The sequence below is a fragment of the Canis aureus genome, chromosome 22, assembly GCF_053574225.1.
Source record: "Canis aureus isolate CA01 chromosome 22, VMU_Caureus_v.1.0, whole genome shotgun sequence".
Classification (NCBI taxonomy): Eukaryota; Metazoa; Chordata; class Mammalia; order Carnivora; family Canidae; genus Canis; species Canis aureus.
The window spans coordinates 6,622,960-6,649,562 of NC_135632.1; the positions used below are offsets into that span (position 1 = coordinate 6,622,960).

Genomic DNA, 26,603 nt, shown 5'->3' on the forward strand with positions numbered 1-26,603 from the left:
TAACATTAATGGCTGAAACAAACTGATTCATTCTAAAATAAACACCTCACACAATAATGAATTTTTCAGAATTATTCTTAATAACGTGTCCATAAGTGATGAATATATGACTGGTTGAGAATATAAACACTTACTACATTCTTAATAATGGAGAAAATTAAAGGAAAATAAGAATGGTGAAAAGGACAGCAAAGGTATATACATACATTTCCATTAATTTGAATGAATATAAAAAGCATAAAAACCTTATGACTTTAAACACTTGTTTGATAAATATTTGTTCTTTTAAAAAATCAATGATTGATGCAAATTCTATTTTATCAAATTTACATTATCTAAACAAAATGCCCAACAGCAAACATAAGCTATCTCCAAAATATTTTTTAATTTGATAAACTTTATTCAAGTTTTTAAATAAAAACCTCACCTGCTCTCTGTGCACCACAAAGTGTCAAGAAAAATTAATAGAAAAATTGATTATTTTCAGAAGTCCCCAAACTTTTCTTATCTGAATAACTATTAAAGAAATTGCCTACATGACAAGTATTTAATAACCTAAATATTTTCAAAAATTGAACACGCAATTACGGACATTTTCACCAATGTACAGAAAACGTTACCCATTAAAATCGGCAGTGAAACAAGTTGACTTACATTCACATCTGAGATGTGTGCTCTTTTTTATTCTAATGCTTCTTGGGTTTATGTTGTGGGTTGGCTACCTGATACAGAAACCTATAAGTAATTTAATGCAAAACATGCATTCTTAGCTAGCCCAGGCAAAGCAAAAGAGGTGAAGTCTTATGACATGCATGCACAAGACCTACGCTCAAAAAAAACATCTTCTCCGTCCCGGAAAGAAAAGAGAGATGATGCGTTCTGTTGAGAATTTCAGAATAGCCAGTGAGTGAGTGGGATGTGATGAGAAGGGTGTATTTCATAACCACAGTTGGCATTATCTTGCACTGGCCTATGAATCAGCATGCCATGCGTTCCTCTGCTAATGATGTAAATTACCACAAAGGGAAGCAAGAGCTCAGGAATAGATGGGTTCAAAACTGGAACTGAGATGAAGGTGCAGGAACTGGTGTATGTTCCCAAGCCCAGGCCATGAATGTCCATTGGTTTCTATACCGTTACACATAAATGATGAAAATCATGAGGCAATCAAAGGGAAAAACTTTCAGAAATAAATCCCATCATATTGAACATGGTCGATGCATTCATGATTCTGTGTTACAGTCTCAAACGTAAACCAAGTGAATTACAGTGAAATGAAGACTATAAGTTTTACCAGCTATAGAAGAATAACCCGCTTCTCACTTTGATGTTCAAAGAGTAATGCTCTAAAAATTTACTTAAAAAAAAAAAAAAAAAAAAAAAAAAGACAGAAAAAGGAATGACAGCAGGGGTGTTACCATTATGTTGTCAAAGTCTTCCAGAAGGGAGACAGCAGAGTTACAGAAGTCCTACAGAAAGGGGACAGCAAGAAAACGGCAGACAATACAGATAAGATTTTTTTAGCCTAATGATGTAGGTAGCCACAATACATATGAAATAGTTCATTTTAAAACAATGTTTCAGGGAGTCAAGACTGAAAAACCCAGGCCCTACAGAGGCTTCATTAATTCATACACCAAATGACATCACTGTAGACTGGACATATATGGTAATATTCATGTAACAGGAGAGCAGAACCCAGAAGTTAAATGGTGACATAAAAGAAGTAGGGGCGCTATCAGACAGACACTTGCTGTACCTAAGGGATGTTGGGACTCCACTGTGAGCAACAGGCTGTCAGAGTCCTCCTTGCCTACCGCCAGTAGGACAGCACAGGACATGCGGGGCACATTAAACACACAAGACATTAAGTGAACAAGTCTGCGGGTCATATATTGTTGGAGGATATATAATTAGATAGATAGCTCCATCCTAAGTGCAGGTGAAAACTGGGCATTCTGTTAACCACACATTCAATCAACCAAAACGGCCAACAGATAGTTATAAGGTCACCAGTGTCTACAAACTGACAGGGAATCTGATTTAGAAAAAGCTAATGAGATATTAAAAATTTTCGGCTCACTGAGTTTTATAGATAGAGATAAGGCAAAGGATTATCAACCGTCATAAAAAATTTATTATTATACTAAGGACTAAAAATTATAGGAAAAAATTTCCCAAGCAAAATATCTCTTCTCACTGTTTTTGGTGTAGGTATATAATTCACTGCATCCATACATTTGTATTTGGATCCGACAACCATCTTTGTCCACTCTTTCCACCCCCTACTCTTCTCTCTCCTCTCTCCTAAAAATTAAGCTGTACGTTATTTTCTAGACATTAGGTGCCTAATTTCAGCAAATGAAATAAACATCTTTCTCATCATTCAAGTAGATAGAGACATGCCAAATATTAATAAGCAAAGCACTCATTTCCCTGGACATGATGGGTTTCCATCCAAGGAACAAAATGATAGTGTTCATGACATATTTACTAGTTTAGGGGTTTTCTCCAAAGTTCATTTTTGCTACTGACACGTATTTAAATAATACTGTTTGAGTGAATGCATTAAAAGTAATTGTCAAAATTCAAGATGTGTTTCAATGAGGCTATTCTGCTCACCTTTAGCAAATAAGAATAAAATCATTGTGAAATACACTCAAATTATACTATCAGGGGAACTGCAGAAGGGAAACTTTGAATAGCTAATAAAGTTATAAAAGATGCCTAAGCTCACAGGTAATTGGGAAATACAAATTAAAATGTCCTAATACTGTTTCACCTGTTCTGAATGAGAAAATCATGATCTGAAAATATCAAGGGTTAGTGGGGATGTGAAGGAAGAAAAATATTCTTTCATTACTGCTGAGAATCATGACCACTTTGGAAGTTAAATCAGCATTTCCAAGTATATATTCTCTTTTCTTCATATGAGCAGAAGGAACATGTTTACTGGTTTACTGTGGCATTGTTAAGGGAAAAAAAAATGGAAATAACTTAAATGATCAACAGGACAGGTAAATATTATGCTAATATTCATAATGTACTAGCATCAAACACGGCAAATGAATAAAACTACATGTAGCAAAGTAGATAGAATTCAAAACTGGTAAAAATAAAAAGTTGCAAAACAATGCAATAATACATGTGAGACAATTATGTAACGTTTCGGATCTGAAAGTAATGCTCTATGTTTATGTTCATAGTTGCAAAAATATGTAGTAAAAGTATAAAAACATTTGGGAGAAAGGAAAACACTAAATCCACGATAATGATTATCTGTTTATAGGAAAGAAGGGAAACAAGAGTAGACATACTGCAATGTTTTATTTTTTTTTTTAAATGACCTAGAGCAAATATGGCGGAACATGACTATTCAGTAAAGCTAGGCTGGAAGTCCATTCGTGTTTGTTATATTTTCTATTCTTCTCTGTATGTTTGAAATACATTTCTAGAGAATGAGACAGGGAGAGAACAAAGGAAGGAAACAGATATCCAAGGTCAGGCCTATTCCTAGGGTAAGAGATCAATTACCAAAGGGTAGCTGCTCAACTTCAATGGGTTTCATCAATCCAAGAGGCATGTTTTCAGATTGTTACTGATTTACTTTTGCCAGGGAGCTAACTAGTCTGGGAGGCTCTGACTCATTGTTCTCGCTTTATCTAATGCCTTCATTTGATACACAATGATAGCACCTGCTCTGTGTTTAATAACCTAATATTTTTACAAGTAACCATTAGCTATTACTGGGCACATGATTTCTGTCCTCTATTGGAAATCCACCACTTTAATGTCATCAATATCCACATGACTAACTGTAGCCTATAACCAACTGCATTCTTCCAAATGTGTCTCAGCGAAATTTAAGCTAAACGTATTGCCTCTCTTTGGGTCATTAAAATAAACTGGCTGGCACTGATTATTAGAAAGAACAGCAAAACAGTTTTGTACTCTGAAAGGGGGAAATTAGGATAAAGTTTTACCATAAAACAAGGCAAATAATGAAGTCATTTTTGTGGATCAAAGCTTAAAGATTCCCTCCAAAAGCCCTCTCTTTCTAGAAAATTGTTACAGTTGTGAGTGTTGGGGGCGCGGGGCAGGGGTCATGAAGAAATGCCTTCTGTCAGAAGAAAAATACTGGATGTAAGAAAGAGGTGACTGGAAAACAATTTAAGCAGCATTTGCATGGTTTTCACCAATATTCTATATTTTTGTGACGATTCCCATAGGATATACAGAAAATACAATATAGTGATATTCTTATCACTGAAACTGGAATCAGCCCTTCTCAAGTTTGTATTACAGAATTTAGACTGCAAAAATATACTGCTTTAAGAAACCAAAATGGTTATTAGGAAAACCGAACAATATTCTATCTTACTGGTATCTTCTATGGGCAGCTGCTGTGCAACAGTTTTATTAGGGACAGTTAATACAATGTCAGAAATAAAGCACTTAAAGGGCTTTTACTCTCTTTTAATCCTTACCATATTTAAGAAAATAAGGATCATTTTTATGGGATAGAGATTTCCCTTGAAATAATACATCCATCCGTAACATGATAGTAATGGAACAGTAAGTATAACAGCTAACATTTTTTGAGCACTTACTATGAGCCAGCCACTGTTGTTAAGGGCTGTTAGATGTATTAAAACATTATTTTCACAAGAACTCTATAAACATTTCAGTAGCTCCATTTTATAGATGAGGCTTTGAGGCACAGAAACGTGAGAAAATTGCTACAGAGAGTCCCATTTAAATGAGGGACATGGAATAAGGAATGGAGAGTGATCGTTTTTACTTTCCTGGATAACGAATGTAACTCAAAAGAATAAAAACCAGTTTCCTTGTCAAAACACCTTTTTCCATACCAATATATGCTAAAGATGTAAGGAAGTACACTCAATTATAACCACTGCATCAAATAATTTGATTAAAAATACTTAACAATATCCATGCTCTTTAGCATCTGTTTTCCAGACACTATACCAATGTCTTAATATATTCTTTAGGAAATACAAGAATGACCCGTAACAGAAAATTCCATGACCAAATGAAGCAGATGTTCAGTTTCTGCAAGCAGACATAGAGTTATTTGATAATAGTGTTATAGTATTCATGCACCATCTAAGGCTAGGTAATTCTACGTACATCAGCTTCTTTACACTAAGATGGGAAGAGGCTAAGTGGACTCTGTAAGGTCTGAGACATATCCAGAATCCAGAGTTTATGTCCTCCCTGCCCCATCGAGATTTTCAAAAGAACCATAACTGAAGTCACTTCTGGAAGCAGTCAGAAGGAGGGTTAAAATGACGTTGTGGATAAAAGTCAGACTGCAAAGGATTAAGGCTACTAGGAAGCTCTAAGCTCCTGGAAATAGTTTCTCAAGACATTTGGTAAACCTTTCATAGATTTCTACCCTCTGCTCAATAGAGAGTATAAGACCTGGTGTCTGACCATGTTAGAAGAGGGTCTACCAAGGGGTGATTACTGGACAACTGGCCTAGGGAGCAGTCACATCCAGGGCTGGGACAAACTCATCAGTCTTTAAAAATAAGCATCTGTTAAAATTCCAAAAATAAGTTTTGAAGGTTAAGATCAATGGAAATTCTCTAACATGTTTGCTACATTTAAGAAAATGAATTCCTAATAATTAGAAAACTGCTAGGTAAGAAGAAAAATGATTTCTATTTCATCAGAAAAAAAAGACATCGCAAGTTCCTACATAGCTAGAGAGAATCACATTACATGTAGGCATTTAACCTGAGAAAACGGTCCTGGCCAAAATTAGAATCAACATTTTTCTATCAAGTCTCATCATGAAGGATATAGGTCAGTACTAAGTAGAAAAACAACTGACTGCATCCAGGATCATATATTAAAACTTATCAGTATCACTTATATTCCTTATGATTCTGCCTTTATTCCAGTTTAAGGATTACCACAGGAGAATTTTTTTTGGTCACAATATCTTATTTTGCTAGATTCCAGGTATATTAATCGTTTGCACATGAGAGGAAAGGAGCCAACATTTCTGCAGGACCTCCTAGATGAAGGTACTCGCAAATGCTACATATGATCTCAATGACTCCATATGGGACCATTTGACCATGCAGCTGCACCATGCATGTATTTCACTTCCTCAGAAGAATACTATTTTCCCTCAAGTATCCAACACTTGAAGAACGGTGAGAGAAAAAAATCTGCTTCTGAAATCTCATCAGAAACAATAAAGCAAGTTTCAAACAACTGTTAAGAAAGAATATGGGGGTAGGGGAGGTAAATATTGTACAAACATTGTTATGAAGCTGAATTTTTACTGCTCAAAGAAGGATTCCTAACTTCTCAAAAGGTCAAAAAATAATAAAAAAAGAAAGACAAGACAATAATGAGAAGAAAAAGGAAAGAAAGAGCTGGCAAAAAGAATCAGAAAAAGAATGAGCTGTTAATTCTTATTAGTACATGCAATACAACTCTACATGGTATAAAAGAATGGTCAGGTATTTTTGAGTGGTTTGAGGCAAAGTGTAGAAGTAATGGGGTCCTCTAGGTGCATTTCAGGTCATAAGCTTGCCTTCTGCAAATATGCAAGAATCTCTGGTTGTATGTAGATTATTCAATTCCTTAAAAAAAAAATGTGCTTTAGAGAAAATTGCTTGTCATGACCTGTATCATAAGTAAAGCTTTTGAGGACAAGCATGTTTACCTATAAATGGCCCAGCAAGCTTTTCTCCCAGGCTAGGAATCACTTAGAGCAGTTCAAAACTGAACTTAGCAGTATTAGTCTGAAAGTGGGCTACTGAATAGTGAAAATCCCACCGAGGTTCTTAAATGTCTCTAAACATTCTGCATATTTAATTAAAATAAGTATTTTTTAATATTTTAATCAAATGCTCATCATTTCTGTGTAAGAAGCTACTTAGGCCCATCTTTACCTGACACCTAGGGAGTTTGAGCAATTGTTAGAGGTCAGGGAGAAACAAACATGCAATGACTGTTGTTTGCATTCCCATACAGTTGAACTAGTTTCCTCTGGCCTGTCCTTCTTAGAATACAGGTAAAACCAAGAATCATTTTTAAGAATGTATAATTAACCATCCCACCCTGAGCTCCCCAAATCACTAAGTGGACCAGATGCAAGAGTGCCATAAGTTACACGACAGAGATATGCCTAGTAAGTTATCCAAAACACAAATAATATTTTTAAAAGCATTAGAATCTCTTGCTAATTTCAAAGTTTTATGGTTTTTCTCAGAGCAAGATATACCTGTGGATTGGCTACTTCCTTTGAGGTTCAAAAAAGTACCTAAATCTCAGGGTTGGTGTAGGATATAAGACAATTAATACATTTAAAGTGCTTAGAAATGTTTTGGCAAATAGTAAGTGCTCTATTGGTGTTAGCTGCTATTATTATTATTATCCTCCTCATCTTCATTAAAATAGTGCATTTTTAGAAAAGTTGGAAAGAACAGAAATATACAGAAATGAGGAGGGGGGAGTCCCAATCTCACCCCCTCTTTTCCCATTTTCTTTATTTGTACAGATCTGTGGGCTTCATTGAGCCTGTCGTAAGCTGTGTATAATTCCCATCATTGTTTTATTCAATAATCACTGTCCTCTCAACAGTTAAAGAGAATTGAGTTAGGTGGCATAAAAACAGCAAAAATATCAATCAAGAATGGAACTGAAGAGAGCGTCTGGGTGGCTCAGTGGTTAAGCATCTGCCTTTGGCTCAGGTTATGATCCCAGGATCCTAGGATTGAGTCCCGCATGGGGCTCCCCACAGAGAGCCTGCTTCTCTGTCTGCCTATGTCTCTCATGAATAAATAAATAAAATCTTAAAAAAAAAGAAACTGAAGGTATCTATATATTGACTATTATTTGTAATATATTCTTTGCTATAGACCTATTAAGTACATATTGAAAACAGTCTATGCAGGGCACTGGAGAGAGAAACCTTAGAATTAACATCAAGGCTTTAGAGATATGACCTCAGAGTAATCAATCTAATAATAATACATGAAAGTAGAGCTAACAGGTGGAGAGAAGATAGTGATAATTATAGGGAATGAGTGCAGGGTCACTACAGGGATGAAAGACTTGCTGCTTCTCAGTGACTGGAGGGTCATCAGCTCCTCTTGTTTTAAAGCATACTTGGAATGAACCCAAGATACTTCAAGCTCTTATTGCATCAACGAGAACAGTAAAATCCACAAGGGGTATAAATAAACCTGTAGGCAAGCTATACCTGCACGCCCACAAGATTTCAGGGATGTAGGAGCAGGAACACTGCGCCCCATACCCTACACATCCCTAGCTAGAGGTGCAAACAAAAGGCAGAGGGCTCCACTGCTGGATCTGGACAAACCTGTTGGAAGGGTCGAGCCTGGGCTTGCCTGAGAAGCCGCTGCTGCTGCTGCTGCTGCAGAAGCTTCATCTGTATCAGCTGCTGCTGCGAGGTGATGGCGTGCAGCGGGGGTGGCTGCATCATGGCCCCCGAACGCCGCTGCAGCATGTTGGACAGGGCTTGTTTGGTGTTGGTGGGGACAAAGGAGCCCGTGGGGTCCAGTCTGGAGCCACCTACAAAAGCAACCGGAAAGAAGGGCTCTCTACGCGTGTTAATGCAACAGGTCTTCCTTATTTTATCAAAACAGAAACCTTACCTTCGAGGCCTCACTTTAAGGCCCGGCCTCACCCCATACAGTGGAACTAGCTTCCTCTGTGATAGCTTCCTATGTCGAGAACTGCAGAATTCCCAAAGGACGGGGACAGTGATGTAGGAGTGAGTTATTGTATTTCAATGATTTCACGGAGGCCCCACTTCGGTTGATAAACTAAAAGGCCTGAGACAGACTCGTGGGCAGAATTTTGGAATCACGTGGGTTTTAAATTATGCAAGGCCCTCGGGAACACGTTTCCTGCCTAAAAAGTGTACTGCCTTTTGCCAGGTGTCCCAAGCCAGTCACAGAAACTCTTTTGTCATTTTAAACAAATCTGAAACTCACGGTATTTAAGTTTCTTTACCATGGCAAAATAAATATGCCTCTTTTGTCAAAGAGGCATGAAAATACTCTCAAAACTTGAAAGGCTTGGAAACTTCAAATACCACGACTCGAAAGTCAGAACACATCTTTTGAAGCCTTAAAAGCAAACAAGAAACGCTGATTATAGTGATGCTTCAGAAACCAAAGGAAATCCTTAATATTTGCATATATAATTTGTCAAATGCTTTTAAGAGCTTGGGGGGGAAATTTTCAACATTTGCAGGCTTCAAACAAGATGTCAATCATTTACCTACCAGTCAGTTTATATTCTTTAATATATGTGTGATAAATCCTCTCTATAAATATCTCACAAAAGAGGTTTTATCTTTTTTTTTTTTTTAAAGCAAGTTGTACGGTGGGAACAAACATCGTAAAGCTGTTCACTTGAAAAACCCACATTATTTTAAAGACTCGGAACCGTAACCAGCAATATGATTTAGAAAGTCATTCAGCAGCATTTGAAGAACATTTGGAAAAAAGAGGAAAGTTAATATAAGTAACACATGGCAACTTTGGTGGAAGCAAGAACTAAAACTATTTTAATACATAAAACCTTAATGGACTTGTTTTATAGATAAGGAAGATTCTACGGATGAGACCATAGTCCACTTTCTTTTAATTTTCCTAACTCTTCTATAATCTTGTACCATTGGGCCAACTAAAGAAATATAGTTAAGTATACCTGAAGCCCTCTGCACATTCCTACCTAATTACTTCCCTCCCTTCTCTCACCAAATGCTATTCTGAATATGATGTTTAATATTCCCAAACATTTCCTTTTAACTTTACCATACTGGTGTATAGACATGAGAAAAGGAAATTGTAGAGAGGTGGGCGTATGTGTGTGTACACGTGTGTTAAGGGGGCATACTGCTTTGAATTTAACTATGTATCAGTGAAAGCATACTGCAAATATTCTTCTGCACCTTCATAGGATTCACATTTTTGCAAAAGTCAATTCATACATATAAAATCCCTATAAATGCTTGTTTTCTTTAAATTTTTTTCTTACATGTCATCATACTTAAAACCTAAACTTCCTTAACTTACAAATACACCTTTTATAGTATTCTAGGGAAAGAAAGTACAGGCCTTTATAAAATATTAGCCTTCAATTCACGTTGAATTGGTGTTTAAAAATGCTAAAAATTTCACAAGAACCTTGGGACTGATAAAAGAAGGTCAAACGAGAAAATGATTGTATATTATTTTCCACATTTATCATTATCTAGTTTGTTCTTTACAGTCGACACTCATTCATTCAACAACCTATTTTTAAGAGCTTACTAAAAGCCAGAGGTTGCTGTAAGTTTGGAGGATACTACAGTGAACATAACAGAAAACATATCTGTCCCAACAGAGCTTATATTGTGGGAAAGCTACATGATAAACCCGTAAGTAAGTTAAATATTTAGTATATAGCCAAGTGCTAATGCCATGGAGAAACAGAAAGGGGAGGCAAACAGGGAGCAGGGAAGGGGTGTTAATTACCATTTATAAAAGAGGGTGGTCAGTGGAAGCCCACTGAGAAAATGGTATCTGACCAAACCCAAAGGAAGGAGGCAGTGATCTGGGTAAAATACCTAATTGTGTGTGTGCGCGTGTGTATAACATAACCCTTCTTTCATCATTCAAAGAAGAATGAATATTTTTACCCATTTTGTTTACTGCAATAGCCTATCACCTAAAACACAGTCTGGAACATTATGAAGTTCAATGCATTCTATTGAATAAATAATTGAATGACCTACCCTATGACGCCACCTATTAAAATGTTCACTTTACAGATAACGGTCTACTGAGGCATATAGAAAAATTAAGACCTGGTCAAGATTATACAGCAGGAAAGTGGTTGAGCCAGTCTTCAACCTAGAACTATAACTTCCAGGCCAGCCCTCTCAACTGCTAATTTAGAGGACAAAATATGGATTCTCCCCCACTGGAAGCTGAGAATCAATGTCTATCCTAGGACTCAAAATGTCATACTCAAATTATAATAAAAACTACAACATGCAGGCTAAGATCTCAAAATATGCTATTTTGTTGAACAAGATAACTTTCATTTAAAACGAAAATTAAATTCATTTCTAAGTAAGAGATTTTTTATTTAGGGAATGTTCATTTCAGATATAAAGTCTACTTCGGCTTGAATTAAAGCAACACTAAAATCAGGAACATTTTTCATAGATTCGGTATTTTTTTTTCTTTGCAATCTCAATCTATCTGCTGAACCAAATTTCTGTGATCCTCCACAGCATATTTTACAATTCATAACCTGAGAACATAAAGATACTGTGCAATGTTATCTAATTTTTTTTTAAAACACTGCAAAGAACTGTATCTGAAAAAACACAGATTTCACAACATACAACTTTTGTCAACTTTATATCTGATAGTGCAGATTTTCATCAGTGGCTAATCCCTTCTAACACTGAAGGAAAACCTCTCAACTCAGAATATAACTTAACAAAACCGTATTTTACCACTTGAGGAACACTCCCAAATTGGCTACATATTACTTTATATACTCAGGTATTGTTTGATTCTTACAATTAGAATATATTCATATATGTGACAATCAAAAATAGATGAAACATTTAAAAAAATAACCACCCTTATTTTAGAAGAAGAAAAACCATTTCGAGTGGAGTGGATTACAGAAATGTCAACGGAGTACTCAGTTCTTGTTATTTCCAAGATTTGTGGAGATTTCAGCTTAAAAGGAAAGAAAACCCCAAGCTACTTCACATCACAGAGTGACCCGATAGCACTCTCTCTTCACATACCTGGAGTAAGAGATTGGTTCTGAAGGAAAAATCCCGGCTGCTGGGGCTGACCCATGAGGTTGTAGCCCCACAGAGTGGACTGTGGATGGTGCAACATCTGAGAGGAAATGGGTGAGTAGTTAGGAGGCACTCGGTATATGTTGCTCTGTGGATACTCCTTCAACATAAAGTTAAAAAAGAAAGTTACTTAACTCCACCAACTGTATAGATAATGAATCCAAATTCTTCTTATCACATTACTTAAGCCAACTCCTATCCCAGTATACAAGGCTGTTTTGATAGAGGGGAAGATGAAGGCAAGAGTGTCAACATATTCTCTGAAAAACACTCATTTGAGTAAAAGCCTTTGACCTAAGAAGTACTTGGCTTCAGTAGAGGGAAGCTGTAAAACGCTCACCTCTGAAGTTTGTTTTTAAAATAACAAAGAGCACAACACTGAGCACTGCCCACAACACAAAGAGCATCTTAAGATGCTAACCAAGTCTCTGGGGATCATTTCATCTTATGTCACCTCACGAAGCCTTCCCTGTATGTTGGGTCTGGATGAGAAAGAGGCCAGAAAGACCCAGAATACTTCAGGACCAGTCGCTGGCCTACACAGTATTTTATTTCCAATTTTTAAGGCAGCAACCTAAAGACATAGACTTTCCGCCACCTTCCTGCACTCCAGTCCCCCCGCCTGGGCAGTGTCTTCCTTATGAGATGCAGAGTTTTTAAGGTTCACAACCAGATGTCTCCATTCCCCTGCTAGCCCCCACCTTTCTCTTAGTCTAGCCCTAAAGCATAAAGAAAAAAACAAAACCTCGGATGCTTAAAATATAACCCATTCTAGGAAGGGGCAGCTCCAGAAGTAGTATGGGAGGAAGGGACATTACTGGGATTCACTCAGGAAATGAGAAGTTTTAGAGCTTTTCTATCTGAAAAGAACAGAAACCTATTCTATATCTATCCATGTGGACTGATAGGCTCAGAGAGTCCAGATTTTAGGTAGTGGCGGTCTGGACCTTATTGAGTATGTCTTCAATATAAAGGAATATTGGTAGGAAGACTATATGAAAAGAGAGCATGGCCATTCAGGTGGCATCCAAAAGTGATGGTGGTCTTTTCTAGAAAAATATGAATCACCAGGCTATCACCTAGGAAAAGACATGTTTTGGTTCTGACATAGGTAAATAATAATAATTAGACATGACACCTGAATACTAAATTGTGAATATTTCTTCTGTTGTATAAAAATGCCCTTAGATTTTATACAAAAATGTTTCAAATTCTCTCTCAAGTATTTTAGAGGTGAATTAAAATGTAGAGACTTTTGCACATTATTTCTATACCTGCAATAAAATTAGTTCCAAATTATCATCTTACAGATTTCTGTTGTTTCCAAGAAAATGTAAGGTAAGGAAGTCTAATAGAGAAACAAGGCATGAAAAAAAATTTTTTTAATTAAAAAAAGAGAAACAAGGAATGAAAATTTTTTAAAAATTGTGCTTATCTTATATAAAATGTTTGAAAGTATGTTAAAAAAGCAACATATACAGGAGAATAACAGGGAACGGTAAAATATGAAAATCTCAGAAACATCCTAATGGATGTATTAGATGGAATGTTAGCTAGGGAAATGCAAGTCATTTCTCACATTAATTTACTACAGATGTCAACTGCTCAAAATATAACTATTTTAGACATGAGATAATAATAATATGTAAGACAATAAAATTCTAGGGATCTAAGAAACTCAAGTTTTAAATTATGAGGTACTGAAATATTAATTCAAGATTATTCACAAGGGAAGCCCCAAATTTAAGCAATGAAAACTAGAGAAGGAAAAAATCAGAGGCTATATTCCTGTCATCTGTGACAAGTCACTGTCCATGTGCTATTCTACTGATTTGTTAGGATTACAACCACTACAATAAGGCTTCTAATGCTCTTCCTGATTCTTGGGACAGACTGTGGGCATGATTCCATCCCCCACCAGGTGTTAATGAGCCAAAGACCTCCCGACTTTCCATACTCACGTCAACTCTAGAGCTTGATTTCGTCTTGCGCTTCCTTCCCTTTGTTTTCTTCTCCTCGTCTGTTGCGGTTTTTCCCTGATCTGACAACTCAGCTGATTTCCTCTCTGGTTCCTGAGAGACAGGAGATGTGGGCTCTTCCTCTTCCTCCTCCGGAGGCAGGGGCAGTGGCTCGAGGTAGTAACTTCGGGGCTTGGGCATGGGGTGCGTGTGATACAACAGCAGGTGATGCTGCTCCTCGTACTTGATCACTTTTCGGTCCACTCGGACAGTCCCGAACCAGGCCCAGGACAGAGGAGCTGGGTTCTTCTGACCCTCAAACAGATCCCACGGGGACACCTTCTGCTTTGTAGAGACCTGAAGACCCTGTGGTTGAGATAATGCTCCATGACCTCACGTTCAGATCTCTTCCTGACTCAGAGGCCAAGCTTGCTTAGGACATGGACGCTGAGAACACTCTGGCCGGTGTTGAGGCTTAGAGCGCCCTAGCACACAGCACACAGGTAAACGTATGGATCGGGGGTTACGCAGCTGGATGACTGGAGAGCTGCAGCTCCAATTCAGACCTTTACGTTCAGTTCCATGGTTCCTTAGACCACAGGATGACTCTGTTCAAGTTGCTACACCAGATGGCCCAGTATATTTTACTGTAAAATGTTATTTTTCATTGTGAGCTTCTTGTTTTCTCCAAAAAAAGAAAGCATTTTTGGAGAAAGCATTTTCTAAAAAGTACTGCAATGTTGATCTAACTGTATTAAATTATAATCAATTATAACCCCTTGGAATCTGTTTTGTTTGTTTTTGATTTTGTTTTGTTTTGTTTTTAAGATAAAACTTCACAGTCAAGTTATAGTCAGTTCTAAACTGGACTCAAATTAACTTCAATCCAAACATGTTTGGACTTGATTCAGTACAGGAATCTTTCATGCACTTAATAAAGAAGATTACTACAGAAGTAACTTGTGCCAACAAGTAAGTATAAATAAAGTCCTTTACTTCAAGAGTATCTCTACTGAGTTTAGATGAGGAAATATTACTCTGTTCTGAAAATAAAGGTTTCTTATTTTTAAGATTACTTGGTGATGTCTCTCGGTACTTTCCCTGGCATACCAACTAGAAAATATTTTTTTTGTCAGAATGACCCCAAAAATAGGCATTCCATAAGATAACAACAACACTCCTGTTCTTACCTACACAACTCTTCCCCCAGGGATGGATCATGGTAAATCAAGGCTCATTTACCATGTATAAATTGTTTCCTAATATCTTTCTTGAGCTTAGACCTCGTTCCTGGGTACAAAGTGCATATTATCCAAATGATTTCTAGGTGTCTCTAAAAAACCAAATGACACACCAAACTCAGCCTGCCCACAATGCTAGCTTTTTCTGTCTCGACAACCATACTGGTAAAAGTACTCAGGTTACTCTGAACTAGCGCAGTATTGCATTTCTCCTAAGAGCCACATTCTTTCATACCTTTGCATAAACTCTTCCATTGGCCTGTATCACACTCTTCCCTTCTTCCCAACTAACTCTTAATCCCTCAAAATCATTCAAGTGTCAATTTCCCCGGGGACTGTATTCTGACTACTTATTCCTTATCTGAGTGTGTGCGATGTCTCCTTCTCAGGGTCCCTAACACTTTGTACTATGACACAAATCTCACCATACTGTAATTGTTTATCTACTTCTGCTTAAGGGAGAGGAGCTCTGTCGTTCATCTCTGGTTGCTCGGCATTCACTGAAAGAATAACTACTCTTCTCACATTTAAGGGAACCTTGTTTAATATCCTATATATAAAACAAGTGTTAAGATATTGCTTAATTGATAAGAAAATTAAGGACCATCACCCTAAACATATTTATTAATCAAAACAGCTTACTACACGAAGACTTTATCAATCAAATTTTTCTTATCTATATGTATCATTTACAACTCTTAAGTAAAATGACCCAGTCTTTGCCTTCTTTTATTAATAGAGCACATATTTTCAAGAATGTTATTTATTTATTTGAGAGAGAAAGAGAGAGCATGCACACACTTGTGAACGGCACGGGGTGGGAGAAGCAGGGAGAGAGGGAGAAGTGTACTTCCTGCTGAGCAGGGAGCCAGAAGCTGGGCTCCATCCCAGGACCCCCGGATCATGACCTGAGCAGAGGGCAGACACTTCACTGACTGAGCCACCCTGGTGCCCCTTAATACATTTTTACTTGGTTTTCCTGCAGTGGGCTTCAGAAATTCACTTAAATTCACGTAAAGTTTTAAGAGTCTCATGCTCTACCGACTGTGCTAGCCAGGCGTTCACATAGTTTTAAATGAGTATCTATGTGATAATGCCAATGACCAAGGCATTCAAATGACAAGAATATGCTTTAAAAGAACCAAGAAAACTATAAAATTGAGATGTTTCATATACACTATAGAAAGATAAGAAAATATATACGAAAAACAAACATTTACTCTTGCCTGTTTTTTATCTATAGAGTCGAATCCAGCAATTTTGTTTCCCTTTGTGTCAATCAAGGAACCCATAGGTTCACAAGTGATGACATCACATGTCTGTTTTGGCAAAGGTAGCAACTGTCGAACTTTGTCAATACTTTCTGATCTCTTGTCTCCTAGTTCTTTCTAAAAAAACAAACAAACAAAAAAAACATATAGAGAAGTAGGACAGAAATCACAACGAAGGCAAAAGTTAGCAAGAAGGAAGTTTCTCTATGAAACATTTCCTTTTTTATAGTCAGAATGTTCTTTAACCTTGAGAATGGTCTATGATGCAGCTTTCAATTAGAGTAGTGAGTATGTTTCATTTCTTCTATTTAAGTAGAAAATAGAACACATATAAATGGGACCCTTGTTACACAACAAGTATCGCAGTGCTGAAATGACAAAAATCCAGGGTAGGATTTACCAGCAGAAGGCAGAAGCCGCAGCACAGAACACGTTCTCGAATCCAGGGTCAGACTTCAAGGTAATCATTGGTTATTTTATTGGTAAGGTTGTCAGATATATTGATTTTTTTTTTCTTCTGCACCATTTTATTGACAGTTTATTTCAAAGCTTATGTTATTGGTTAGTCAAATGAACTGGATTTAGAAATATCAAACGCAAATGGTTATTTTTCAATTATAGGTGCCAATCCAAGCATGGATTTATCCTAAATCCAATGTTGGCATTTTTGTTATATATTTGATAATAGATTTCTAAAGTTCCTTTAAAAAGTTGAACATTTTGTGAATTCTTCTATGAAACATATTCATGCTATATGCACGTAAACTTTTGAGTACTAGTAAGCTGAGGTAAAGCAAGTAGCAAAATAACCACATAACATTAGCTGAATGCAATGAATAACATCTAATTTAATGAAGTAAATTAAGATAAAATGCAGTAAATGAGTAATGAATAAACTATCTGAGATCATAATATATAAGCAGGTCACAAACTTACTTTCAGTTTTTTTACTAAATTCATGTATGCACGTTTATTTTCTTCAGATCCCCCTGGGGATGCATTTGATAAGTCTGAGGCTAATGTTCCATTGATTAAAACACCCAGCATGTCAAGAACTGTTGTGAATAATTCACTAAGGGGAGAGAAAAATGATTATTTTCACCTTAAAGCAAGATCAAGATGCTTTTTACTAAACAGCATTTTTATATAAGGCATAGAACTTTTGATGGTAACTAAGAGGCTAATGTGTGACACAACTTGTAGTCAGTATATCATAGCTCCTACCACACGGGTGTGCAGCATACTAAATGTGAAACCAGGACGTACTTGTTAGTATGCATGTCAACAGTTCCAGAAGTAATGATCTGAAGGAGGAGGAGGGCCCAGTCTGTTGTCCATTGGGTGCTCCTCTGCACAGTGTCAAACATTCCACCCACCTAGCACAAAAATAATACAATAAAACTTGATTACAAAGAAAATACCATCCCCATCAAATCATGTAGCCAATTTTTATTATTTAACACACACACACACACACACACACACACACACACACAACACTAGTTTATGGGTTATTACATCTTCTCTCTTACCTAGCTACCTCTCTGTCACTGTTTTGGGTTCCTTCAGCACAGGAATTTGGTCATTCAAAAAAAGGTGGGGGTCTAGGGGGTCGGGGAAGGAGAAAGGGAACCTGAGTGCGGGCACAACATCAATATGAATCAAATAATAGGAGAATTAACTTTCTTTTGTTCCTAATGTTTCCTAATACCCTGCATAATGATGTAACTTTAGTCAAACCTGAATAGGTCAAAACCAGGTAAGCTGATTATCTACAACTCTGTGTTGTTCAATTACTATCGAATCTAAGCCTGTTGTCGTAATAACACTTGGAAATATCCAGTAACACCGAAGTATTGAGGATCAGGAGACCTGTCCCCCAGATCTACTCATTTATGTGTGGGAATTAAGTTAAAACAACTGCCAAGCATCAGGCAAGCCCTCCTCCAGAGTAGCCATCATCGAGGCTTATGCAGCAAGGAAAAACAAAAATTCGAAGAAATGTGCAATACGTGAGAAATTTTAAATGTGAGTACAGCCTCCCTGTCAAATTTGTTTTTATGTTCAATCTGATGGAAAGCTTGACAAAATTTCAACTTATGGCACATTTTATATGAGTCTTTAAATGAGTGTAATGAAAGCTACTTCATCTCAAAGCAGTAGCCATCTTAGACCTACTCTTAGCACAAATGGAAAAGAAGGAGAGAGTCCCTGGGGCAGAAGGTGCAGAGAGCAAACCAATGCCCTAAATACCCATGCCCTCTAGAAGTCAGGCCAGAAGGAAGGTCAGCAGTAAAGAGGACGGACACGTGAGAGGGAAGTTGTTAGGGCACACAGTGGAAGGGCTCACCTTCTAATGAAGACTATGAGCATAGAAGAGGTGGATGGCTGGAGTTATGTCCATATTTAGGTAAGTGTAATGGAGGGAAAATACCAGAAATACCCCTTACCAAATTTAGGCGAAGTTGCAATGCTTCGTGCATCATCTGTCGTGCTTTTATGTCATCCTGGTATCGTTCTTCTCGCCAATTACTTAAAATCTAAATCAGCAAACAAATGGAAGAACCCAAAACTTATTTTCCCTATTAAAATGGAATTTTTCTTGTACTTAAAGTTATGTTGACTTTCTAACAGTCAAAACTTCTTAGTTTAACAAATTAAAAAACAAAATGCAATTTTAGCTTTCCCCCTGTCTTCCACACAGACAGAAATCTGGCTGTTTCCTGTTCATTGCCTTTCTAGGTGGAGGGAAACTAGAGTTGACTTACAATCCTGCTACTTAAAAAAAAAAAAAAAAAAAAGGTGAAATTAACGATTGACCAACAGAAAGAAAGATTACTTTTAAAATGTTATTTCATCAGTCCTAGAAATACTGAATAGACAAAATTACATTTTACCTCAGACCTGTGTTATACTTCTAAGGATTGTCTATGAACCCTAGCAAACGTATTATTTTGATCTTTTAGCGAAGGGGGGGGCTTGTTATCTCATACTCCTTGTCTTCTTTGATCAAGATAGTGTGTGCTATTTTGAAAAATATGACAACTTTGATTGACATCAGTCGAGTGGTGTATTGTTTTACAAAATGAGTGCTTTCACTGATTCAGAATAATGTTAAATAGGGGAAGGTTTGCTTAAGAAAAGCAAACCACAAGTCAGCAACACCCTAGAATTAGATGCTAAGAGCAAAGTCCTCCCCTGACTGCCATGCTCTGAGACTATGGTAAACTACTGACAAATCATCTTAAGAGGTAAAATGAGTCATATGTGGAAGTAACTCTGCCAAAAAGATGAGCCTTAAGTATGCTGCATGGTGAGAGGAGAGTATTTCTCAAATCTCATCAAGTTAGAGTCTTCTCCCAAGTCTGACTAGAGGGTGCCAGACAGTGAACACAAAGCTGCATCAGAGCTTTCATTCCAGTAACAGGACAAATAACAACAGGTCAGATGTAACAGGGCAAGGGGGGGATGCAAAATGACCGTGGTCCCATTTTTGGAGAGGGAGTAGGGAGGGCCTCCATGAGGAGGTGACGCCTGAGCACAGACAGGATGAAGTGAGGGAGCGACCCTGTTCATATCTGAAAGGAAAGCCTTCCACCTAAAGAGAAGAAAGGAGGCAAAGGGGCTGCAATGAGAATCAGCTTGGCAAATTCAAAGGATAACGGGGTGCCTGGGTGGCTCAGTTGGTCAGGCATCTGCCTCCTGTTTTGTGATCTCAGGGACCAGGGACCAAGCCCCGCCTTCAGCTCCATGCTCAGTGAGGTGCCCACTTCTCTCCCCCTCTCTGCATCCCTCTGCCCCTCTCTTCAATCGTGCTCACTTGCTAAAATAAAAAAAGGGAAAAGGGAAAAGGGAAAAGGGAAAAGGGAAAAGGAAAAGGAAAAAGAAAGAAAAAGAAAAGAAAAAGAAAGAAAAAGAAAAAAAAAGAAAAAGAAAAAGAAAAAGAAAAAGAAAAAGAAAAAGAATAGCATGGGGTCAGTGTGAAGAGTGGAGTGAGCAAGGCATGATTGGTAGGAAATGAGGCAGAAATGGGAGCCGAGGCCGAGTCACGCAGGCCTCGATCAGCCCAGACTGAATTTTTATTCTAGGTATAGTAAGAAACATGGTAGTATCTTGAGGGCTAGAGGTATACGTAATCGACATTTTAGAAGGATCATTTTGGCTGCTGTGCAAAGAACAGATCTCTCATATTCAAAAGGCGGGAGATGCGAGAAGACCAAAAGAGTCCAATATCGTTGTTCACATTCATCTGGCATCATTTGTGAGAAAGACACGATGTCATAGAAACAGAGGGCCCAGGAGGGTTGCATTTAGCTCCAAAGCAGGATAAAACATCCCATATGACCAAGCTACCTTTTCTTTACTCAATTCCTCACTTACCAATTTCTAGTGTCAGCATCTGGCTTCTTTGAAATACACTAAATGCAAATGCCCCAAAAGAGTGACCAGGAGAACTGTGGTTGGTGGAAAGCCTAAATTCAAATTCTTTGTAAGCTAATTGATATGCCTTCTGATTTTGAAATAAATACTTTACACTTGACTGGCGATGGTCTGGCTCTGGCAGGAAAATAAAACTGAGTTTCTGAGTCAAGAAAGCTCAAGCCAAGACCCTCCGGATTGGTGGCGGCCGAGCTGGAGAACCTGGAAAGAAGTGCCTCTGGTCTTACTGCCATGCCTACAGCACGCATGGCTCCGGGATCTCTCCCAAGAGCCAGGGTCAGGAGAGGAGCAGATTTGTCAAACTTGTATGCAATGTACAAAATGTTATACATTTATGGGACAGAGATATTTATCCAATGCATAATTACTATTACAAAACTATGCATCTTGTGGGGACTAGAATGACTGCCAGGTAGAGGTCCCTGACTGCCACAGTACATGGACTGTGTCTCCTGACATCTAAGCAAAATATGTTGTCGTCTTCTTAAGCACAGTATTTGAAAGGAAAACAAACTAATGCCATTAGAAAAATACTTGCCTGGCTTAATATTCTAGTATACTTTACCTGATTAACTTGATTCTGAAGAGATGTTAGGAGGCCTTCCCGTTGTTCATCTTGTCCCTTAAGGCAGGTAAGGACCAGCGAGAGGAAAGGTTGTTGACTCAAAAGAGACATACTACGAAGGAAGTAGTAACAGCAGATCTAGTTAGAGAGGATGGATTACTTCCTGTGCAACACAGATCTCTTGCCCTTGGGTTACTGGGTCTTATTTATTTTACTTCTAGAAAAGGGAAAAGAGTAGTAAATAGCCAAAGCTTATTTGAAAAGTTAAATCATAACTCTACTATTAAGATTAAAAACCACTGTGATGCTTCTGAATAATTTAATATGCTCTCTTGCTCTTGAAGACAGTCCCAAACTGGCATAGATTCATACTGTAGGAGCATGCTGGGGGAGTGCAGGGGTGGGCACTGAGAGAACTAAGATCAGCACCTTTGGATCTGAGGATCCAAAAGCAGTGAGCTTGTGAGTGATCAACCATATCCCATAGTCTCGTCTTAAGATGTTTTTAAGGCATTTGAATTTAAAAAAAAATCTATTTTAAATTGTCATTGTATGAATATTTCTTCAATTATCAGAGAACAGATCATACTGACAAATGAAGTGCTAAGCTGGAAAAAAATTATTATTATTTTTTTAGATTTTATTTATTTATTCATGAGAGACACACAGAGAGAGGCAGAGACACAGGCAGAGGCAGAAGCAGGCTCCACGCAAGAAGCTCGATGTAGGACTCCATCCTGGGTCTCCAGGATCATGCCCTGGGCCAAAGGCAGACGCTCAACTGCTGACCCACCCAGGTGACCCGGCAAAAAAAAATCTTAAAGGAGATTGAGACCCAAATATTTTAATGTGCTTCAGCCTCTACCAGCAGAGCTGAGAGAGACTGATTTGAGAGGAGTCATCTTTAAGCTCTGCAATACCATCTGTGCCCTCCCCCCCGCCACCCGTGGGAAGGGAGGCAATGTGCACACAACCATCCATTAGCAAATTAACTTTCAGAATTAAAATTAAGTCATCTGGTGGGTTGACTGACACAACGGTGACGCCAAACAACAGGTCTTAACAAACAGAATACATGCAAAACTAGCTCTTTACCAAAATGCAGTTCAGTTAAAGAGCACAGTCTTAGGAGCCTGGGTGTTTTTTTTTTTTTTTAAATATTTTATTTATTTATTCATGCGAGACACACAGAGAGAGAGAGACAGAGGCAGAGACACAGGCAGAGGGAGAAACAGGGAACCTGATGCAGGACTGGATTCCAGGACCCTGGGATCACCACCTGAGCCTAAGGCAGACGCTCAACCACTGAGCCACCCAGGTGCCCTGACCACCTGGGTTTAAAAACTTGTTTTACAACTTCCTAGCTGTGTGTCCTTGAGAAATTAGCTTTTCAATTGCCTCCCTTTCTTCATCTGGAGAAGGGTAGAAGGAGAGTGTACCCACCACATATGATTCCTGTGAGAACTGAAAAGTTCATGTATGTATACGATGAGTTTCACACACTGGTATTTTATAAGCACTCAATAAATGGTAGCTACTAAAATATTATTAATTAGGGGTAAGAAGAATACATGTTCAGATTTGGGTTTGTTTGTTTGTTTTTTAATGGAAGAAATCATTATTCCCTTTCACTCCTGAGGTGCCAAATTCATTTTTCCACATTAGAACGCAGCTTTATTCTTTCTCAGTAACAGAGTCAGTTTGCAAGTTTAATTATTTGAAATCTTTTCTAGGGCCTCAAATAAAGGAAGAAAAGATTAAACTCAGTGGCTTATACATTTTAGTATTCAATCTAGAATAGCCTAAATGTTTCAAATATTACTATCTTAGGGCTCAAAAAGAATTATAAATGATTCTACGTAATTTAAACATAAATAATTAAAACAATGAAAAGTAATTAAATGTAGAATACAGGAACTAAATGGATCTCCAGATCTGATTCAACAGTTCGGCAGCGGGGCTAAGAAGTCAGTATTTAAATGGCTCAGCGGTGATTCGGGCACGCAGGCAAAACTGAAAACTGGCGTACTAAGTATTAGAACCTGGAGCATTTTAGGAACAGAGCTCCACCTAAACAGAATCTTGTCATTTCCACTTAAAACCATAGTTTCAGTGTAGTCTGGGTACCGTGACCATGTATGTCTGCAAGATGCCCCTTGTTCTCCATCATTCCTTAGCCCCTCACACAGAGACACACCTTGCAGCCGTACCTTTTCTGTTTTTGTCTGTCTCTTTCCTTTTTGGAAGAGGAGCCCAAGTGCTGCCCCTTTTCCAGCTCCTCTCCGGCAGCTTTCAGTACTCTTCCTTGCACAGAGGTCGGCAGCCTGGCAATGAGGGGGGCCACCAGCCACACACCCCTGCGTTCAGAGGAACTAAAATCAGAAATAGGTGTCAGACCCAAGGAGGTGTCCTTTTTCTCTACTCTCACAGTTATTACAGAAACTCCAGGGCAAAATTTTCATGCATAAGGAGCACCAGGTACCCTAAAATTTCCCCTTTATCTCTCTACTGTCTTTCCTCTTCCCAAATACCAAAGAGTTGAACATACTTTTCCACTCTTGCTATGGAAAGAAATAAAATGTGGGGTTATGAGGGAATAACATAACTAAACTTTTTAAGACTATGCAAGTGTTTTTTGATGATTCTAGCTCTCTGATTGGCAACACTCCTTTTGTACAAGCAACACACTTTACTGTCACAGTTAAGATATGAAATTTCCCGACTATGCTTAATAAGCATATTAATAACCAATTTTTAAGGTTTCAAAATTCACTAGTTATACTTTATACCCAAATGACAAAATATAAATCACTCTGCCTAACATGATTATTACTTGTGCAACACTGCCAATTAACAAAGATGGCAGGAAAAGTGTCTCCTATATACTGAATTCTATGGAACAGAGTAGCCATAAAGAGACAATAAAGAAATTAATCCCTTCTGTGTGTCATATGTGGTTCCGAGGAGGGTGGATGTGGTAAACACTGAGATATTATTCGTCATCATGCCCTTTAATATATTGTTAAATAATGGTAGCTGACACAAGTAATTCCACATCGCTGCAGCTTTATGAAAAATTAACTGCATCGTGCAAATAAAAATATGCCATTACATGTGAAAAAGTAATGACAACACAATCAAACTGCAGGAAAAAAAATACCTTAGAAATGTCTTTATTCCATTCTGCCTCGTGCTACTTGTATCAGTACTTCCAATGCCATTTGGGTTGAAGAGGCCCATTCCAGAATTAGAAGAATTATTGTTCAAGTCAGCAGATTGCTGGAATACCTCTATTGTTGCCTTGGCAATATTGTCCAGTAAGTTGTTCATTTCAGCCACTGAACCAGAGCCCTGGAGTTACACATAAGAAAACTAGCATGCATACGTTTTACTTCATCTTCAAACATCAACGTGATCATGCAGTTCACAAAATTTTGCATACATAACACATGCTTCCAATATATACTCACAGGGTCCTTCAAGCACTGTTTGATCATTAACTGGAGTTCTAGCCAGGACTGCCTTAGTGTCCACTGCTCAAGGTTCTGGGGAAATGGAAAGAATTCACATTAAGGACACTTAATGGGTCTTTAATAAATATATTAAATCCTTGCAGTATTCCCTCTCTCAAGAAAGAAGAGAATAATCGTGCAGATTAAAGGAATTTGTAGAGATCAAAAAGGCTTCCAGGTCCATCACATACATTTATTGTAGATGTAAAAAAAGTAAAAACAAAAACACATTAAAATGATGCACATCTATCGTGCCTGTGTGGCTCAGTTGGTTAAGTGTCTGCCTTCAGCTCAGGTCATGATCCTAGGGGTCCTGGGATTGAGTCCTATGTTGGGCTCTCTACTCAGTGGGGAGCTTGCTTCTCCCTCTCCCATTACCCCTTCCTCTGCTTCTGTTTTCTCTCTCAATTGCTCACTCGGTCATTCTCGCTCTCTCTCAAAATAATAAATATTTTTTAAATATATAAATAAAATAAAATAATGCACTTACTCAGCCAGGCACTGGAAATAATACAAGGATTTCTTCTCTCAAAACCTATGTATCTAAACAATCCCATTCCAAAATAACTTCAGTACTTTTTGAATAATACATTTAAGACTATCCCTCCAGAAAGCTTAAGTCTCATCTAAATATAATAGACTTAAAACATCTACATTTATACTACGTTAGTGTAGCATTTGCAGTATCTATATTTACCTATCAATGAATGCAGCAATTACACAGAAAAGAAAATTAGGAGAATAAAAGTCAGAATTGAAGTCAAGACTTAATTAGCACAGAGGGGGTAAAAAAAAAAAAAAAAAAAAAAAAAAGTGTTCCATGACAGGAACAGAATCTTCAGACTCTAATCACTCACCTGAAGAATACGCTTAATATGCTGTCTTTGCAGGTTGTCGCCCTCCGTACATTCTTTTATACCATGAGGATAACAGATAAGCTGCAGTAATTTCTGTGCTTGCATATTTGAAAGCACAGGGTCCAATATAAGCTCTTTGTCTGTGCATAATCTTTCCGGTTCTTTTAAGCAATGCTCTCCTACCCATTCCTAAAGAAAAAAATCGGCAGTTAGATTGACAGGCAGAGACTTTCTATAGGTGACCCGTGTTGTGCACTAAATCATGGTGCACAATGGAATATAAAGCAGACAAAAATCTTCCAATTAAAAAACAATTACATGAGAAAAGTAGGTGGGAAAAGTCTGAAAAACAAAATTTCTGGTATTTTGGTTTGCTAAAAATACAAAGTGGTTTAAAAACGTTTGGAAAGCCAGTATGCCAAAAAGGGAAAGAAAAGAAAGCTAAAGATAGTAAAGAAAATATTGTATAATGGTAATGATTCTTTGTTATAAGAGGTCTTTGTTTTCATGTCACACATATAATATTCCACTGAATAGAAAGAACAGAGTAAAATATTTAGAAAACTGTCTTCATTTTTTATATTATTATAAATGCTCTTATTATAAATGTGTGCACATCTACTTTCTATACAATAAATTTCTTAGGATAATTTCATAAAAGTACAATTAATTGCTGGGTCAAGGAGTATACCAAAATTTCTACCAATTTAAACCCCATCACCCTTTCTTTATCATTGTTTCAAAGGCAAACATGTGTACTGTAGAAGGAAGAAATCATCAACAGAGCCCAGTTTGAACCCAGAACTGTTTCAGAAGAGGCCTGTTTCTTAAACAGCAGTAGCCCAATGCTGAGTATCTACTAAAGTCATCTG

At 37.6% G+C, this 26,603-nt stretch overlaps 2 protein-coding genes across 9 annotated transcripts in view; one reads left to right on the top strand and one right to left on the bottom strand.

The window, feature by feature from the left end:
* Nucleotides 1–26,603, bottom strand: part of MED12L (mediator complex subunit 12L) — a 323,065-nt gene that overhangs the window by 30,925 nt on the left and 265,537 nt on the right. For 5 of the 7 annotated variants that reach the window (XR_013360938.1, XM_077864688.1, XM_077864687.1 and 2 more), the window contains 13 exons: nt 25,732–25,920; nt 24,833–24,907; nt 24,523–24,713; nt 23,573–23,734; nt 21,363–21,474; nt 18,808–18,897; nt 17,624–17,733; nt 17,294–17,429; nt 16,313–16,474; nt 13,849–14,211; nt 11,831–11,987; nt 8,369–8,580; nt 1,419–1,469 (listed from right to left, as the gene is read on the bottom strand). Coding sequence is in view for 6 of the 7 variants with exons in the window: in XM_077864688.1 (XP_077720814.1) it covers nt 1,419–1,469; nt 8,369–8,580; nt 11,831–11,987; nt 13,849–14,211; nt 16,313–16,474; nt 17,294–17,429; nt 17,624–17,733; nt 18,808–18,897; nt 21,363–21,474; nt 23,573–23,734; nt 24,523–24,713; nt 24,833–24,907; nt 25,732–25,920 (2,010 nt within the window). In the remaining variant the exon portion in view is untranslated. The remainder of the gene's footprint in view (nt 1–1,418; nt 1,470–8,368; nt 8,581–11,830; nt 11,988–13,848; nt 14,212–16,312; nt 16,475–17,293; nt 17,430–17,623; nt 17,734–18,807; nt 18,898–21,362; nt 21,475–23,572; nt 23,735–24,522; nt 24,714–24,832; nt 24,908–25,731; nt 25,921–26,603) is intronic. The other 2 variants (XM_077864692.1, XM_077864689.1) reach the window with 1 other exon arrangement.
* Nucleotides 16,700–26,603, top strand: part of P2RY12 (purinergic receptor P2Y12) — a 47,139-nt gene continuing 37,235 nt past the window's right edge. The window contains exon 1 of one of the 2 annotated variants that reach the window (XM_077864696.1): nt 16,700–16,817. The gene's annotated coding sequence lies outside the window, so the exon portion shown is untranslated. The remainder of the gene's footprint in view (nt 16,818–26,603) is intronic. The other variant, XM_077864697.1, reaches the window with a different exon arrangement.